General features: G+C 30.6%; 1 protein-coding gene across 1 annotated transcript in view; it reads right to left on the bottom strand.

The window, feature by feature from the left end:
• SCAP (SREBP cleavage activating protein) overlaps positions 1-16,393 on the bottom strand; it is a 34,954-nt gene extending 18,561 nt beyond the window's left edge. The window contains exons 1-15 of the mRNA XM_090104330.1: positions 16,042-16,393; positions 10,647-10,768; positions 10,144-10,251; positions 9,505-9,613; positions 8,705-8,891; positions 6,161-6,306; positions 4,699-5,871; positions 4,195-4,403; positions 2,702-2,855; positions 2,255-2,348; positions 1,512-1,672; positions 1,080-1,165; positions 952-986; positions 744-871; positions 163-493 (exon numbers count right to left, since the gene is read on the bottom strand). Of these exons, the coding sequence (XP_089960456.1) occupies positions 163-493; positions 744-871; positions 952-986; positions 1,080-1,165; positions 1,512-1,672; positions 2,255-2,348; positions 2,702-2,855; positions 4,195-4,403; positions 4,699-5,871; positions 6,161-6,306; positions 8,705-8,891; positions 9,505-9,613; positions 10,144-10,251; positions 10,647-10,768; positions 16,042-16,160 (3,162 nt within the window). The 5' untranslated portion in view covers positions 16,161-16,393. The remainder of the gene's footprint in view (positions 1-162; positions 494-743; positions 872-951; positions 987-1,079; positions 1,166-1,511; positions 1,673-2,254; positions 2,349-2,701; positions 2,856-4,194; positions 4,404-4,698; positions 5,872-6,160; positions 6,307-8,704; positions 8,892-9,504; positions 9,614-10,143; positions 10,252-10,646; positions 10,769-16,041) is intronic.
• Positions 16,394-16,671: the final 278 nt, after the last annotated feature.

Raw genomic sequence — 16,671 nt, 5'->3', positions numbered from 1 at the left:
TACTGAACCAATTTTCATGAAATTTGGAATGGAGATATTTTGATACCCGAGAAAGGACATAGGCTACTTCTTATCCCGGAACTATGCGGGATATTCTTTGACTGCGCGGGCGAAGCCGCGGGCGGAAAACTAGTAAAATCTAGTAAACAATATATCAATTACCTTTAATTTACCAGACGTCGCATCCCAAAACTCCAACCTTCCATCCGCACAGCCCAATATGATAAGATCATTGCAATAGTCCATACACCACACCGGCGACTCCTTCATAGGTTTCGACCTCCAATTCAAATTGGTCACAGCATCTTCACTATCACTTTTCCTTAACTCATGCGTATTTTTTAACACTTTATCACTATTCACATAAGTACTTTCGTCGATCACTTTGTCTTTAATGTTATTACCACAGAACTCCCTATTAGCACTATATTTATTAATGTCCAGATTTTCTTTTGTCTCGTACATGTCGTGCTCGTCCGAAAAGTACAGATCTCTGTGAACAGAATAAAATTAAGTGTAACATTATTATATCATAAAAAAATCTGAATTATACAATTTCTTCACTTGAAATAGCTATCATTCATACTACATTAATTATACTTAAAGGAAAGATGAAGAGCAAGGGGTATTGAACAATAATTGCCCCATTGCAAGGCTACAATTTTGTAATAATATGAATAGTATTATATGATAAGTATGTACTTTTTACAATAAGATATTACTGAAATAATGAAATTCCTTACCTATATGTCTTAGCAAAATTATATTTGGTATTTTCAGCGACTGGGAGACACAGCGATGGATTTCGTTTATTTGACTGAAATTGTAAACGACTCAGGTGATTATTCAAAACACCTCTTCGTAATCGTACCTATAAAGAAATAAAATAAGTTATTAAAACAAATAAATTGATAATAATAATTAAATTTAAAGAGATAAAGAAATACACACCTCAGGCCTTTGTATAATGTCTATGTCGTGTGATTCTGAAATTATAGGAAAAAAATACATAAATAACTGTTTAAAGTACTCAATAATATACGTAAAATAATATAAGATAAACCAAAATCTAACTTTACCTTGTATAACAGGATGGAATTCAGTATTTTCCACATTCCTCTTGTTATTTGCTTTATCGTACATTTCCATTTCTAATTTGAAATAGCTGGTAAGGATAAAAATACAATCATCATAAATGAGCCAATCAACATTAAAACATGCATGTACTATGGAAATTAGACAACTGATAAATATAATTGCTTATTTTCAATGACGAATGTAATATAACTGGAATATTAAGTTTAATTGTAATTATTAATTATAACTACTTATTTTTTATTTCTTGTATTGTTAATTATAATAAACTTGGTAAGAGATTACAGTGCTTATTGATATGCAATAGAAATATAAGCAGAATTTCACACCATTTACTTTCGCGTAATAAACACATACAAAACCATTTTCTAAGTATTTAATAATATAAAAACTCACATATAAAAACAAATACTCACGCACTACGATCAATATTGGTTATAATTTCACCATTGAGCGAGTCCCACACTTTAATGTTGCCCTGTAGGCACGAGCTCACAATTTTTTCTCCATCTGTGACTAGACATTCCACCTCTTGACTGTGACCCGCTACTACTAAGGGCACCGCTTCCATGACCAACTGGAAAAGGCGGGAAAATTAAATAAAAAAAGAAAAAAAATGTTGTGTGGTTTTATGAAACCACGGTAAAAGTGAAACTTAGGCACAAAATTATCGTATTTGTACGATAATTATCGTACGGTTCGACCGTCACGCGACATGCGCTACACAGACCAAAAAGTTTGATACGATGTAATAAAAGTTTCACTTTAAAAAATCACAAATCAAATGTCTCAAATTGAACAAAAAGCTAAATTATTTTTATGAGAACATTTTTTACATACCTATAAGATTTTTATTTTTTTTGTAAACATTTTAAATCTTATAATGTAATTATATTTATAAAGAATTACTCCACTCGTTATTTAAAACAATTATTACACACAAAATAATAAACAATAATATTATGGAAATGAGCTAGAAATCTTATTGTATTATAATTACAATTACTTATATTTATTATTATTTTTCAATGTCAATTACACTATGAATGCAAATAAAACTGTTTACGCAACAATTGAAGTGTTTAAAGGAGAAATGGAAACTATCTTGTAACAAATTAATTAAGGAAGGTAAAATGAATAATAATAAAGAATTAAATACTTGTACTGCAGGTTGTTTCGCAATTATTTTTCTGTATTCGTCGTCTTCGCTCCAAGAGGCGCGCCATTCTGCGTAGTGTCGGGAGCAGATACACCTAAACATAAAGCTAGTTATAAGCACCTATGTATTTTTCTTTTTTTCAATGCAAATAGACAAGGACACTGATAACTCCTATTCATACTGCGATGTTATCTATGTTGCAGTTATTATTGTGTGATTCTATTAATTCTATTTTTCACATATTACTGTAAATATTTAAGTACTTACATACTATAAAAATTAAAAACACTTATTTTGAAGGTAATATACCTAATTTAATTCAATTGCATTTACCATTTAACCAACATTTTAGGATATTTATAGATTTGGAACTATAAAAAATTAACTGAAAGTTAAAGTAACACTAAATACCATCTGTATAACGTAGCTCATATAAAAACAACTTACCTGTAAAGTACAACCATCATATATGCAATAACAGCTATACTAATTGAGCAGAGTATCGTCAATAATAGAATTTCCATAGGTGTTGTCGGATAGATAGGTATCTCGGATCCTTTACCCCATTGTTGTTGCCCTTTGCCCTCGATCAAATCAAATTCTAAAAAAAAACAGAAAAATAAGAGAGAATTTGTTTAAAAATAATTAAATACCCACTAAACAAACATAGTTTTTTTTAAACGGGAATTATTTTTAACCAAATAATATATAAATACAAAATATTTATAACAAATTGTCATACCAAAAAAATATTACTATTCCTTGATCTTAACTATAACGCTCCTGCAAAACACGCGTGCATCCAGAGCGACAGCTTACAACGAATGCAATATTGAATAAAATCTTTTATTTTAAATCTAGTCTAGAAGCGCGTTTATATTATAGCATCGTGCAATAGATCTAATACTAAGAACTATAGTGTTTCATGAAGCTCTCAGAATATATAGGCTGTGTGACATTTAAATCCTAATCATCCTAATAATTTAGGGGTGAAATATTTAAGAGGAATAATAATAAATTACTATTGCACGCCTCATAAGCGAAGCGTTGAGGTGGGTACTACTGTGACTTCGCGCAAAACATCTGATTTTTCAAACTTAAAATGTCTTTATGTATCATACATTGCACTTGTAAGATAATACATACACACACATATTAAGAAAAAACACTATTTTTAACATTCATGATATTTTTGATGTCATTTTTGTTATTTAAACTAGTTAAAAAACAGTTTAAAAAAGTTCTGTCTTGGACGTCCGTGTGTCTGTATGTGCGGAGGATTTTCTTGTTAACACGATAGCGACCGAAATACTTTACTAATCGAGTCTTTTTTTTTCTCTTACGCTTGAGTATGCTCAGGAATAGAACCCTTTCATTTTTCAGGGTCTTATTCGATGTGGTTTAATTGTTATTAAATAAACAAAAATAATAATTAATAAATAATTATTAAAAAAAAATTATGAGGCGTGCACTTTTGGATTTTCCAAACTATTTTTTTTTATATACAGAAAATATTATAATCATACATAAAGTTCGCACGTATAATTATTATTAATTCAATTATTGCTGTAAAGTGATATAATTTTAATGGATAACTGCTAATACACATAACTACATTTTTGTAATATTTGTTTATTGTTTTTCTATAATTTTGATAAGATTTCGCAAACAGAGTAATTTGAAAATGATAATTTTTATTCCTAATCAACACCTGCATACCAACAACAAACAGATATTATGACCAACTTCTATTAGGCTAGAATATACCCCAGAACACCCACCGGGTAAATTTTACCCGGTGAGTGTTCTGGGGTATCGATAGGGTCTAAAGCAGCAGCCAACGCTTGGCAGCATAACGGTGGTAAAACTACTACGTTTTTATCGGCGAGTCTCGTTGAGAAGAGCATCTGCATAAGATTAAAAATACCCCAAACACTTACCAGGTAATATATCAATAGGGTCTAAAGCAGCAGCCAAAGCTTGCCATCGTAACGGTGGCGGGTCCCGTTCGTCCGGGTGTCTCACACCCGCTGCCACTTCTGGGCTCACCCGGTGACTCACAAGTAGCGGTGGTAGTACAACCACGTATTTACCGGCTAGCGTCTCGTTATATTGGGACAGTATTGCCGACCAGTGGTAGGGAGTGAGCCTAGAAGGATAGGAAAATTAAAATAACATAAATACAATTATATAAAATTTTCTGGCCTTTTATTTTGAGACTCGGTCATTTTAAGACAAAACTATATGAGTTGCTCAACAATGTCTATTATGTATTACTATTTAAATTTGTGAACTTAAATTATATTAACTTGTTGATTCAGTACAGTTTCAGTACAGGTTCTGATGTAATTTGCACATTTATGGCTATGTGTTGATTCGGACATTCTAAAAATAAAAACCTAAGCTTAATCTTTAAATTAAAATTATTATTATTTAAAACTCACCTAGACCACGGTCGGGAATGTGAGGAATGTTTCAGATATATAGTATCATTTTCATCGACTACACTCTTCTCACCCTCGACGACATCCAACAGAGGCGAGAATACCAATGGATGCCGACCACTATTGTTATAGTTCATGTACAGATTCGTTCTAGGTGTTACATTATCGGCGCTTTTGTTTCTCTCTGTAGATGTATCTTTATCAACATTTGTTATGAAGTACTCTACGATGCCAGAATTGTAAACAATCATTGATATCCACACGAGCATCCATACCATGAAGGCTCTTTGGAAAAATCTCGTTCTTGCCCACATATTGACTAAACGAATCCGTTTTGGAACGCGGTTGTCCGGCGTTCCGGGACTAGAATTCCTTTTCGCAACAACATCTGTAGGACTATTTTGCGCCAAACCATTTAATCTTGGATGCGACTTCGACTTTGTCATTCTTTGAGGAGACAAACTATGATCGTCGTATCCATTACTGTATCGCCAATTTAAAGCGTAGCTCGAACTAAAATATTCTTTTAAATGTAACTTATTGTTCTGCTCGGGCAAATATTCCATTCGACTGACGTCTATACCGAGTATAGGAGCGAAAAACATCATTTGCACTAAATAATCCGAGATGAGACTGACGATCATGTAAATTGAAAATTCTTGAATGAAAGGCACGAACGTGAATAAGCTCACTGTTAAAATTGTTATTTCTGTGAGTAAGTTTTTTGTAATTGACCATCCCTCCTTGCTGAGACCTTGAGCTAAACGAATTTTAACATCTAATCTTGAGTCTGTTGACGTCACACTTTTTGTCAGCACCAAAATATTCTCGAGGCCAACGATTATGACTAGATAGGGGAAAATCTCTTTACCTTGTAGGCTCAGAGAGAATCCGAAATAGAAGCATATTCCCATAGACATCGATAAACTGCCCGCAATAGTGACTACGGAACACGCCGCTAAGCCTAATTTTGATTTGATGAATTCGATTTTTCTTACAGAAAAATAAACGTACAAAAATATTCCAACAAGTGATATGAGTAACGGGACTAATTCGTGGTAGTTAAACTGTCCTGGATAATAAATCAGTGTAGCTTCTTGCGCGTGTGTGTACGGTGTTTCTTGATACAACGGATACATATCTTTCAACTTATTCGTAAGAGTATTAATGAATCTGGAATAATAATAACAATACAGATAAACAATACAATAATAACTGATAATTCAACTGACATCGAACGATTTTTGAACACATTATTTGTTGATAAATATGTAAAAGCATTGATAAGTGAAGTTAGTTTCCTGTCTTGAAGCGTAAAGCATATTGGTAAAGTTTAATTTGTTTTCGTTATAAATAATCATAGCGAAGAATGCAAATCGAGCCGAAATCTTAATACAATTATAGTTACACAATAATTACAATTTTATAGTGTATTTCAGGAATTCCTTTTTACTCTACAAACCTTTGATCTGCACTTTCATAAAATATTGTAACGGCATATTGTAGAACGCGTGGGCGAGCCCTCAGCGGGTATCGCTTTATGCCAGTATCTCGAAGATGCATACCGAATGCCATTTCTGAGATAGAAGACTTGCCTTTTAGAATAGTCTAGAAAAAAAACACCTGATTATTAATTTCATTTTGCGGAAAATGAGACTTGGATACCTACATGATTACCTCATATTCCTTTAACTACATTACTTGTTGAGAAATAAATTTACGTTTTTATGTATTTTGTTTAATTTAAAGGAATAAATTTCATATAGAAATTTCCCAATCCAAGTGAATGTTCTTACTTCTTATGTTGAGAGAACTCACAAATAAAATCTACAAAAAACCTAATCAGCTTAATCGTGTCGTGTATAATAATAAAATAAGTAAGCGGCGATGTGTAATTAATTAAATACAAAGTTATTTATGCTTAAATGACATCTAAAATATGATAACGGTACGATAATTACAACGAAAATCTACTAAATATTTTAGGTTACAAATTTTCGGCTAACCTTTATTGGGATAACGACAAATTAAATGGAAATAAACAGAGAATATTTTTTTATCTCCATTATCTTGATTAAATTCAACTTATCTTTAAGCGAATAATGAATCATCAGGATAATGTAAAAAAAACTAGAGACCCGGTTTTCACAATAGTGATATTTTTTTATGTAATATCAATTCACATCTTTTATTGACCTGGGAAAATAATACTAGTTGCTAGTTATTCACTTGTGGTTGATATTCTCAGAAGTGAATATGGCCGATCATTTTTGCCAATTATATGCATGCAACCAAGGGTGTGCACTACAACCTCGTGCAATAAAATCGTTTGATATAAAGGAGTTTTTTCTTAGGCGAAAAATAGTTTCCGTATTAAAATGAATTTTTGTGGATGGTGTGATGGTGGATCTATCTGCGAGTAGATAACAGTGAACATTGGCTCCTAATGTTCTCGACTAAACAAATTAGTCGATAAGATTGTATGGTTTTCTATTTCGGCGCTCTAATGTATTGGATAATTATTCACGTTGATAACACTCGGCATATTTTTCTATTCTCTTAAAGCATAAATTAATGTGTGCACTAGAATAATTTTATCTAATTAACTCTTAATTAATATGAGTGCACCATCAAGCTATTATATATACATTATTTAATATTAATTTTTAGTAGAAAAAGTAGGTTCAGTTTTTCCTTGATGTAGGCTAGAAATATTGTTTATAGCACAATTTAAAAAATTATAGAAACTATTTCTGACTTTACTAAATCTTTCTATAAAAAAACAGACGGTATTTATTAAGGGTGGTGATTGATTAAATCGATTGCTACTGAAAATTTTGAGAGCTCATGCTAGGGTTTTAATTCACACGTTATAGGGTATGAATCCTATGTCAGCACTTCACATTGCTATAAATGCGTCTTCATGCACCACGTGAGTGTAAAATTGATTCAATATCAAGGCACTTGAAGCAATTTGTATGACTTAAGTCTCATAAAGCTATTTGAAAATAAACGCCTTATAATTTCGATACGTAAACAGGTTTAGTAGCAGAAGATAAATAAAATTTGTTATGGAAATTTAATCAACGCTAAGTAGCGTTTACAAAATTTATAATTGATTTGTTTTGACATTGAAATACATTTACAGGAAAAAAAATAGCACTAATACATAAAGATGATCGGTCCAATGATTTTTTTTTTGCTTTACCTTTTAAATTATATGTTTGCGTAATAATTTTTTAATATTTTTATTGAAAAAGGTGCAGTCTCAGTTTAACAGGATTTTAAATAAATCGAGAATGTTAATTGTTAACATATAAGGACAATAAACGAACTTATAACCTGTGCTGTGTACTATAATTATACTGTCATTGACATGACCTAAATCATGTAGAGCATCATATAGGTATCTAATGAATACAACACCAATAAAACAAATATTTAAATAAGTAGAAAGTAGAGACACATTCTTATGTTGAGGAAAATAATAAAGAGAAACAATTATCTATAGCAGAGGAAAATGGTCATTTAAACTTTTTATTTTTAGAAGTATCTACTATCTACACTCTACAGTTCAAGATGGCTTTTGTATGATAAATAATATAAATTGAGATTTTTGGGTATTTCAAAATACGTTATACTTTAATACATGAAATACGTTCTGTTGTGAGTTTATACTTGTAAATTATGTATATGTGTATGTAAAGAAAGTTATTTTTACTGAATTTCTTTTTTTACATACAAGAAACTACATAAAATTGAATAGAAAAATAGCAAATTTTAATTTTAATTCTCGTAATTCAATTACAAAAAGAAAGGCTCGTTAAAAATATATTTTATAGGAGTATTGAATTTTCATCTAGTTTATGATTTCTTTGTGCAATTCTCTACATATTTACCCCAATAATAAACAAATATTTGTATCATTAGTTCATCTAAATATACACTAGCATGCAAAGATAGCTACAGAAAAATATTACCTCAAAACATAACAGTATTACTTCACCTGGTAATTATGAACTGTATTGACAATATTTGCATCAAGAGAGAACGACTGCAGGTTCTGCTGCCACAAGTTCGCCGGTGACAACAAAAGGCAACTATATTCCGGAAGCACTCGGTCCACACTCGCTTTGCTATTTGACTTTTTGATTGCCTCTATCTGATAACAATGCTGCAAAAGTGTGTCCTTTCTGCAAATAAATTATTGTTAAACTAGCAATTCTATATTTTTTACTTTTTCAAACTACATACTAGATCAATTTTTATTTGGAATTAAGATTTAAGTGATTGTTATTGTTTGTTATGTAATTATGTATTTAGTAAAATTGTCTTATTTACTATTGACTTGGATAAGAGTAATTTATAGATAAACAATAGACAATTGATTGGATTCATTAGTTTCAAAGAAATCTTTACATATTGAATTAATATGTCTAATAGATGCTCATATATTTTGAAAAATTACACACATGGTATTGGTACATATAAAACAATATGAGAATATCTAATCAATTCAATCCACATAAATAGTATAATAATTGCACCATCGCATAGCAGTAAAAAATTTTGAACAATCGCAATTTGCTTCAGTTTCAGGAAGAAAATGGAAAATAAATTAGCTAAGGATTTGTTGTAAAAATTGGAAATTCAAGTACCTAACGAATATGTATTTCACACAGACCAAAACACAATTTTAACACTGTTTCTATACATTTTATAATAGAAGTCCTTCTTACACTATATTTAGAAAAAAAATTCGCACATGTAGCATAAATACAACATTTTAAGGTTAGAATGACTTACGTTTCAGGATTTTCATGGTTCCTTACAGCCTCAAGCAACCGAAACACTTCTTGTAAGGGAGCACGAAACGCATCCCACATTTTCAGATTATTGTTCCATGGTGACACACCTAGTAGCCAAATACAATATAATAACTATTCAAAGATAGATCCTATAGACCCTATAGACCTATACATAGCAATAGCTTCTTAACAAAGAGTTGTATACATTTTTGTTTGAGTACAGCACATAGTGAAGTTAAAATTTAAATTTAATACACACTTTTTGTCTACTTCTATACCAATTGTTATCTTAATATAAATATTATGAAGAGGAAATTTTTTGTAGTTTATAATACACAAATTAATTCAAAGCTACAAACAAAATAATTAATTTGAAGAATTAAAAATCTCTCAATATTAGAAACTAAATCTTTTCTGAGTAGCACTACGTTTTTTTTGTCTCTGTTGAAAATTGCATGGTATTTATTTTCCTTTTATTCAGAAATAAATATTTTCATCAAAGTAGTTCATATTTAAAAATAATAATAGAAATAAACTAATGATTATTACCTCTATGTGCATGTACATATTTATAAGCAACTGATTGATAAGCAAGAGAAATATAAATAAATGAATGTATAATTTTAAAAAAATATACCTATCCTCATTATAATTTGATGAATATAGAGAAGCGGCTTGTCTTTAACCCATACATATGGAAGTTTTTGAGTTTCATTGTGTAAATATTCTAAATGTACAAAATTTTCTGAAACAAAATAAAGTAGATAAAAAATATTTTAAAAAACAAAATTAGATAAGGCATTGCTCAATTAATTAATAAAATCCATCTTAAGATGGAGCCCGTATAACACAACTAAGAAATGATTTTATAGACTATGCAACACATTCTTGTATTATTATTAGTTTGATTATACTATTTTATAGAATTAAAAAAAAACTATAAACATATGTGAAATAACTAATAATATTGATCAGAACTCATACTTTTCTTTAGTTATGTAAACAAAATTTGCTGCATTATGATTTTAAAAATAATACAACAATAATTTTTGACAGGTACAGGGCCGAAAATGTATATCATGGCTCTACATATAGTTCAAAAACAATGATACATAAGAAAATAAACTTATTTGAACTTACTTGGATGTAAACATGGTTTGGTCGCACATTCCACATTTGCTAAATGTTTATCATTTACACTAAAAGGCACATTTACAACTGTAGGTATATTACCAGGTAGAGGTACATTAAGCAGAGGATAGCTGAAAAGTAGAAGAATAATACAGTAACAATATTCAAATCGATTATAGTATGTGTTGAAATATTGATTTCATTTACAAAAGTTTCTCTCTTAAAAAGCAATTACGTTTCTTACACTATACGTGTGATTTATTGCAACGACCTTTTTTTTCTTATCATGCACATTTGGTAAACCTATTGTGAGTCCTGTATACACTCAACACTTGGTAACACATGTTAAACCTTGTGAATATTTATTGTATAGATTCCTAGAAGTACGGGTAAGAAATACTCGAAGAGGGTCATAAATAAAGGTATAATTTTGAGTGTTATATAGACCCTAAAACAGTTGAGTTATATAGCTCTTTGTGTGTAGTTCACTCGTATCCTTCAGACTGTTAAGACATACCTTCGATACTCTTTTTGAAGATAAATAAAGTGACTATCTTCCTACAACAAAGTGCTTGAATTATTTACTAAAATTAATCACACCACTATCCATAATCCCAATAGGTTATGGGCCCAGGCTACGTTGTTGATTAATTTAAATACAAATTTTATTGAGAGGAAGAAAATTAAAATTTCAAAGTGCAATTGAAAATTAGTGAATGTATCGTAAGTAAAACATTCAGAGTGAAGATAAAGATTTTATAAACAATATGGAAACTATAAAATCTAAAAGAAACATCCAACCTTTCAACGGTGAAAATTATAATATATGGAAGTTCAGAATCCGCAGTCTCTTAAATGAACTTGAAGTGATTCATGTAATCGATAAACCAGCACCAGCGAATCCTGACAGCAAGTGGAAGAAATCGGAGTCAACCGCAAAGAATGTGTTAATTGAATATTTGTCCGATTCGTATTTAAGTTACGTGAAACCAGAATCGTCGACAAAACAAATTTTTGATGTACTAAACAATATCTTCGAAAGAAAAAGTGTAGCAAAACAAATTGGAGCTCGGAAGAAATTATTTAATTTGAAGTTGGAAGAAGACACAGATTTGTGTAAACATTTTATGATGTTCGATTCTTTGATATCGGAGTTAGCATCAGCCGGTGCGACTATCTCAGAGGTTGATAAAGTGACTCAACTATTGCTTACTTTACCACCTTCTTACAATGGTGTTATAACAGCCATCGAGACTTTGTCAGAAGACAACATCACGTTAAGTTTCGTGAAAACAAGATTATTAGATCATGAAGTTAAACTTGTTAATGAAAGTCTTGACACAAGTAAAATGGTTCTACATGTTGAACAGAAAACTAATGAAAGAAAACGAAATAATAAGGAGCTTAGAAAATCATCGAAAATACGTCGTGGAATCGTCAAGCCGAAACAAAATGGTATAAATTATAAAGGGCACATTAAGTGTCACAATTGTGGAAAAAGAGGACATTATAAAAATGAATGTCGTAACTTCTCGAAACGCTTTAAGTCCAAACCAAGTACAGAAAAACAAAGGACAATTCAAACCATTCAAGCTGAGCCAGTGATTGAAGACAGCTTTGCATTTATGGCAGGAAATTTTCAGTTAACAAATGAAGGAAGTGAAATATCCTTTTAGCAGTTAGTAAGACAGCTGACAGTGAGGTGGAATGGTAAGACGGCAATGACTGGTAAGCCGAAATACAATATATCTATTCTGGAATTTTCGGTAAGTTAAACTTTATTAATTATTAAAATAAAGATTCTAATTCCGAATAAAACTATTAGCATCAGTGACGAGGTCAAATAAGAAAAGATAAATTTTAAATTATCTATTAGAAGTTTGAAAAAGTTAAATTATCTAGTAGCTAATAGATGACATTAAATGAAAAGGTAGATTACCTGTTTGTGTGAAGCTTGTATAAACAATAAACAAGTGTAAATGTCATTTAATAAAATAATGTTGAAATCAGATGTTTATGGTTCTCATGATTAAAAGAAATGAATAAATAATAATAACATTATTTTGTAATGTTTAATGATGAATTCACTCATAAGAGTGTAACATATTTTATGAGAAATAAATCTGATGTATTGTAAACCTATTTACTGATCATGTTAAAGAGAATTTATCTTACTACTTAAAAAGGTAGATAAAGGTATCAGTTATCATCTCACATTGCCACGAACTCCATATTTAAAATACCTTTAGGTTTTCGAATCAGCCGTATGTTGAAACCAGTAAAACAAATTTGATGAAAAGTCATCAAAGGTAAAATGGGTATAGAGCGTATAAAGTGGAGAGTAATAAATATGTGGTAGAAAGAGATGTAAATTTAAATCAAAGGCAAAGGGAGACGAGGTTGATTCAGGTTTAAATACTGAAGTCCCTAACGATTCGTTAAACTCAGTTGACAACCTTATATATTCAGTTAAAAATAGCTATATGGGTTAATCTCAGTTGGTTGAAACTGAATGAATAGCTATATTATGTTAATCTCAGTTGGTGAAAACTGAATGAATAGCTATGTGTTAAGCTCAGTTAGTGAAAACTGAATGAATAGCTATGTGTTAAGCTCAGTTAGTGAAAACTGAATGAATAGCTATGTGTTAAGCTCAGTTAGTGAAAACTAAATGAATAGCTATGTGTTAAGCTCAGTTGGTGAAAACTGAATGAATAGCTATGTGATAAGCTCAGTTGGTGAAAACTGAATGAATAGCTATGTGATAAGCTCAGTTGGTGAAAACTGGAAGTAAATAGCAGCTATACGTTAAACTCAGTACCTAGACGAAAAACTGTAGTCAATAACTTTGCGTTAAACTCAGTAGCTAGTCATCAATAAAATAATAAGGCAGAAGGCTATCGAAGTATTGAAAATACAAACAATACAGTGCCTAAAATTTAATGACACAGACAATTAGTATTGACAATGAAACCGATATATCAGATAGATATTAAAAGCCAAACTTCATCTAATGAAGATGATTATTAGCCGTTTCATTATTTACTGTGCGCATAATACATTGTATATTTACTCCTAATTCACATGAGATAATTGAAAATAGGAATGATGCTAAACAATGAAAAATGCAATTAATGATGAACTATATTCTTTATTTGTAAATAAAAAGCTTGGACTTTAGTATCAAAACCAAGTAGTACAAATATTGTATATAATGAAAATGGATATTATAAAGTACGATGAGTTCGGAAATCCATAAAAGTGTAAAGCCCGTTTAGTTGCTAGAGGTATTAGTAAAAATATCGGTTGCAACAATTTTGAACTTAAGTCTTTTAACAGCAGCATGGCTTGTTAGTTTACCAGATTGATTAAACTGCATTTTAAGTGGTCAGTTAATCGTACAGTATATTAAAATACTTGAGGGTGTGAAAAGTGAAAACACTTGTGAACCCCGATTGTAAATTAAACAAAGCATTAGGTAGCATATTGCTTAAAAAGTTGCCAGATGTTGGATTGAAATATTTGAAAAGACTATTAGAAAAAGGTTTTACAAATGATTTTAAGGATCGATTCATGTACATACTGAATAGATGAGATATCTCTAATAATATTTATACTGAATTAAATGTGGACGATCTAGTGATTATAGTGAGTGACTATTGTTGAAAAACGATGCAGAATTTAATGAATTAATTTAAAATGGGTGATTTAAAAGGAGGTTAAATTCTTATTAAGCTTTAGAATCACGAGACAAAATAATGTCGTAACACTAGATCAAAGCACATAAGTAAATATTAAAACCGTATGAAATAAACTTAGTACAATGGGTGATCAAAATCTTCTTACATAAAATTCAATTTAGATTTTGAGGCAATGGAATCCAATGAGAATGACGGTATTCCATTTCGAATTCTTATTGGAAATCTAATGTATTTAATTTCATGTACAATGATCTGACTTTAACTATAAGCAGACATGTGAATGAAAATAAACAAGAACTCGGTAATGTTTAAAAACAAGTAGATTAAAATTAAATATGTAAAGGAAACATATAAGAACAAATTGATAAGATACTTGATTCTAATTAGACAAATTGATAAGATAATTGATTCGAGTTAGTATTTAAAAAGAAAAGTACAACGGGTTACTTCTTCTAGTTGTATGATTGATGTACAATATGTTGGAGTACAATAAGGCAGGTTCTTCTACAGAAGCTGAATGTATGGCTCTGTATGAAGCTGTTAAATGCAATATGGTTGAAAAAAAAAAAACATTAGCAGCAGGTATAAACCTGAAAACTAAAGAACCTATCTTAATATATGAATAGTAAAATGGATGTACTAGCTAACAATCCAACAAGCCTTATTAGATCCAAACATATTGACATCAAATATTAATTCCTTTGGGATCAATATGAGAAATAATACTAAAATTATTAAACATATGTCAACAGGTGTTCAAATTGCAGACATGCTGACAAAGCCACTACCAGGGAGGTTCCTGGAGTTAAGAGCGAAAATGGCATCAGAAGATTGATTAGTAAATAAGTTGTATCTTGATGTAAACTTATATATTTTTAATGATCTGATAAGGTTTTCCTGGGTTTCCCTTATCGTGAAGACAAATGTCGGATCACTATGTATACGGTTAGTAACAACCGTCCCAGACAAAGAGTAAGCGGAAGGTATGTCGATCAGTATTAAGAGTATTGTATTCAACTTTAGAATTTTGGTTATCATGATGTATTAATATAATTGTATATGTATTAATATGTAATTGCAATTAAAATTGTAACTTGGAAAAGAGATTAACTTTTGAGGGGGCGTGTTGAAATATTGATTTCATTTACAAAAGTTTCTCTCTTAAAAAGCAATTACGTTTCTTACACTATACGTGTGATTTATTGCAACGACCTTTTTTTCTTATCATGCACATTTGGTAAACCTATTGTGAGTCCTGTATACACTCAACACTTGGTAACACATGTTAAACCTTGTGAATATTTATTGTATAGATTCCTAGAAGTACGGGTAAGAAATACTCGAAGAGGGTCATAAATAAAGGTATAATTTTGAGTGTTATATAGACCCTAAAACAGTTGAGTTATATAGCTCTTTGTGTGTAGTTCACTCGTATCCTTCAGACTGTTAAGACATACCTTCGATACTCTTTTTGAAGATAAATAAAGTGACTATCTTCCTACAACAAAGTGCTTGAATTATTTACTAAAATTAATCACACCACTATCCATAATCCCAATAGTATGTCAGTCCATTTTTCTATTACAGACAATTCATCGTACAATCTTACATTCATTGTTATGTTGACAATAAAGTTATTGGAACTGAATAGGAATGGCAATGACCTCTCCTGAATGCACTGCATTGAATACAAGAATACTTACCAGCATAACAAAACAATAGAAAGCGCCAATGATATCGCTGTTATTGGATATGATGAGCAGAAGAGCCCATAGGTGTAATATATTTGGGCTACCCTTTCGGGTAAAGTGGATCCAGTCATTGTTGATATATGTTAATTATAAGTCCGAGAAACTGCGTGTTTCAAAAGAGAACTTTAAGAAACCATTGCACGAACATTCACATCACTGACAACGTTTGAGAAACATTTTGTAATTATATTGCACTTAATATTATAGATGTTTGCATGTCCCGCCGTAATAAGAACGATTACTTGAATAAAGTGCATCATGCATGAATATACCGCTATGCTCACTGTGCACTGTTACATCAGTCATCAAAGTTGATCAAAGCAACCACGCAATTTTGACATTTGACACTTGTGCTTATTCTGGGTATTGCCACAGACTACTCATTAAATATTGAACTAACTGTGAGCACAGATAATTTGATGTAATTTCTATACACTGTGCTAATGACAAAACAATATTAAACATCTTTAATAAAAAACTTTATTTTTAGTTATTACTGTGGTTATTACTAAAAATTTACTCTCTTAACATTTATTTGTTTTATTTAATGTGCTTTTAATTTTAAAAACAGACAAGGCTGTC

This window comes from Colias eurytheme, chromosome 1 (assembly GCF_061535395.1).
Source record: "Colias eurytheme isolate Ceu_HAF_F1 chromosome 1, ilColEury1 Martin Lab GWU primary, whole genome shotgun sequence".
Lineage (NCBI taxonomy): Eukaryota > Metazoa > Arthropoda > Insecta > Lepidoptera > Pieridae > Colias > Colias eurytheme.
This window is presented reverse-complemented; position numbering and strand designations above follow the sequence as displayed.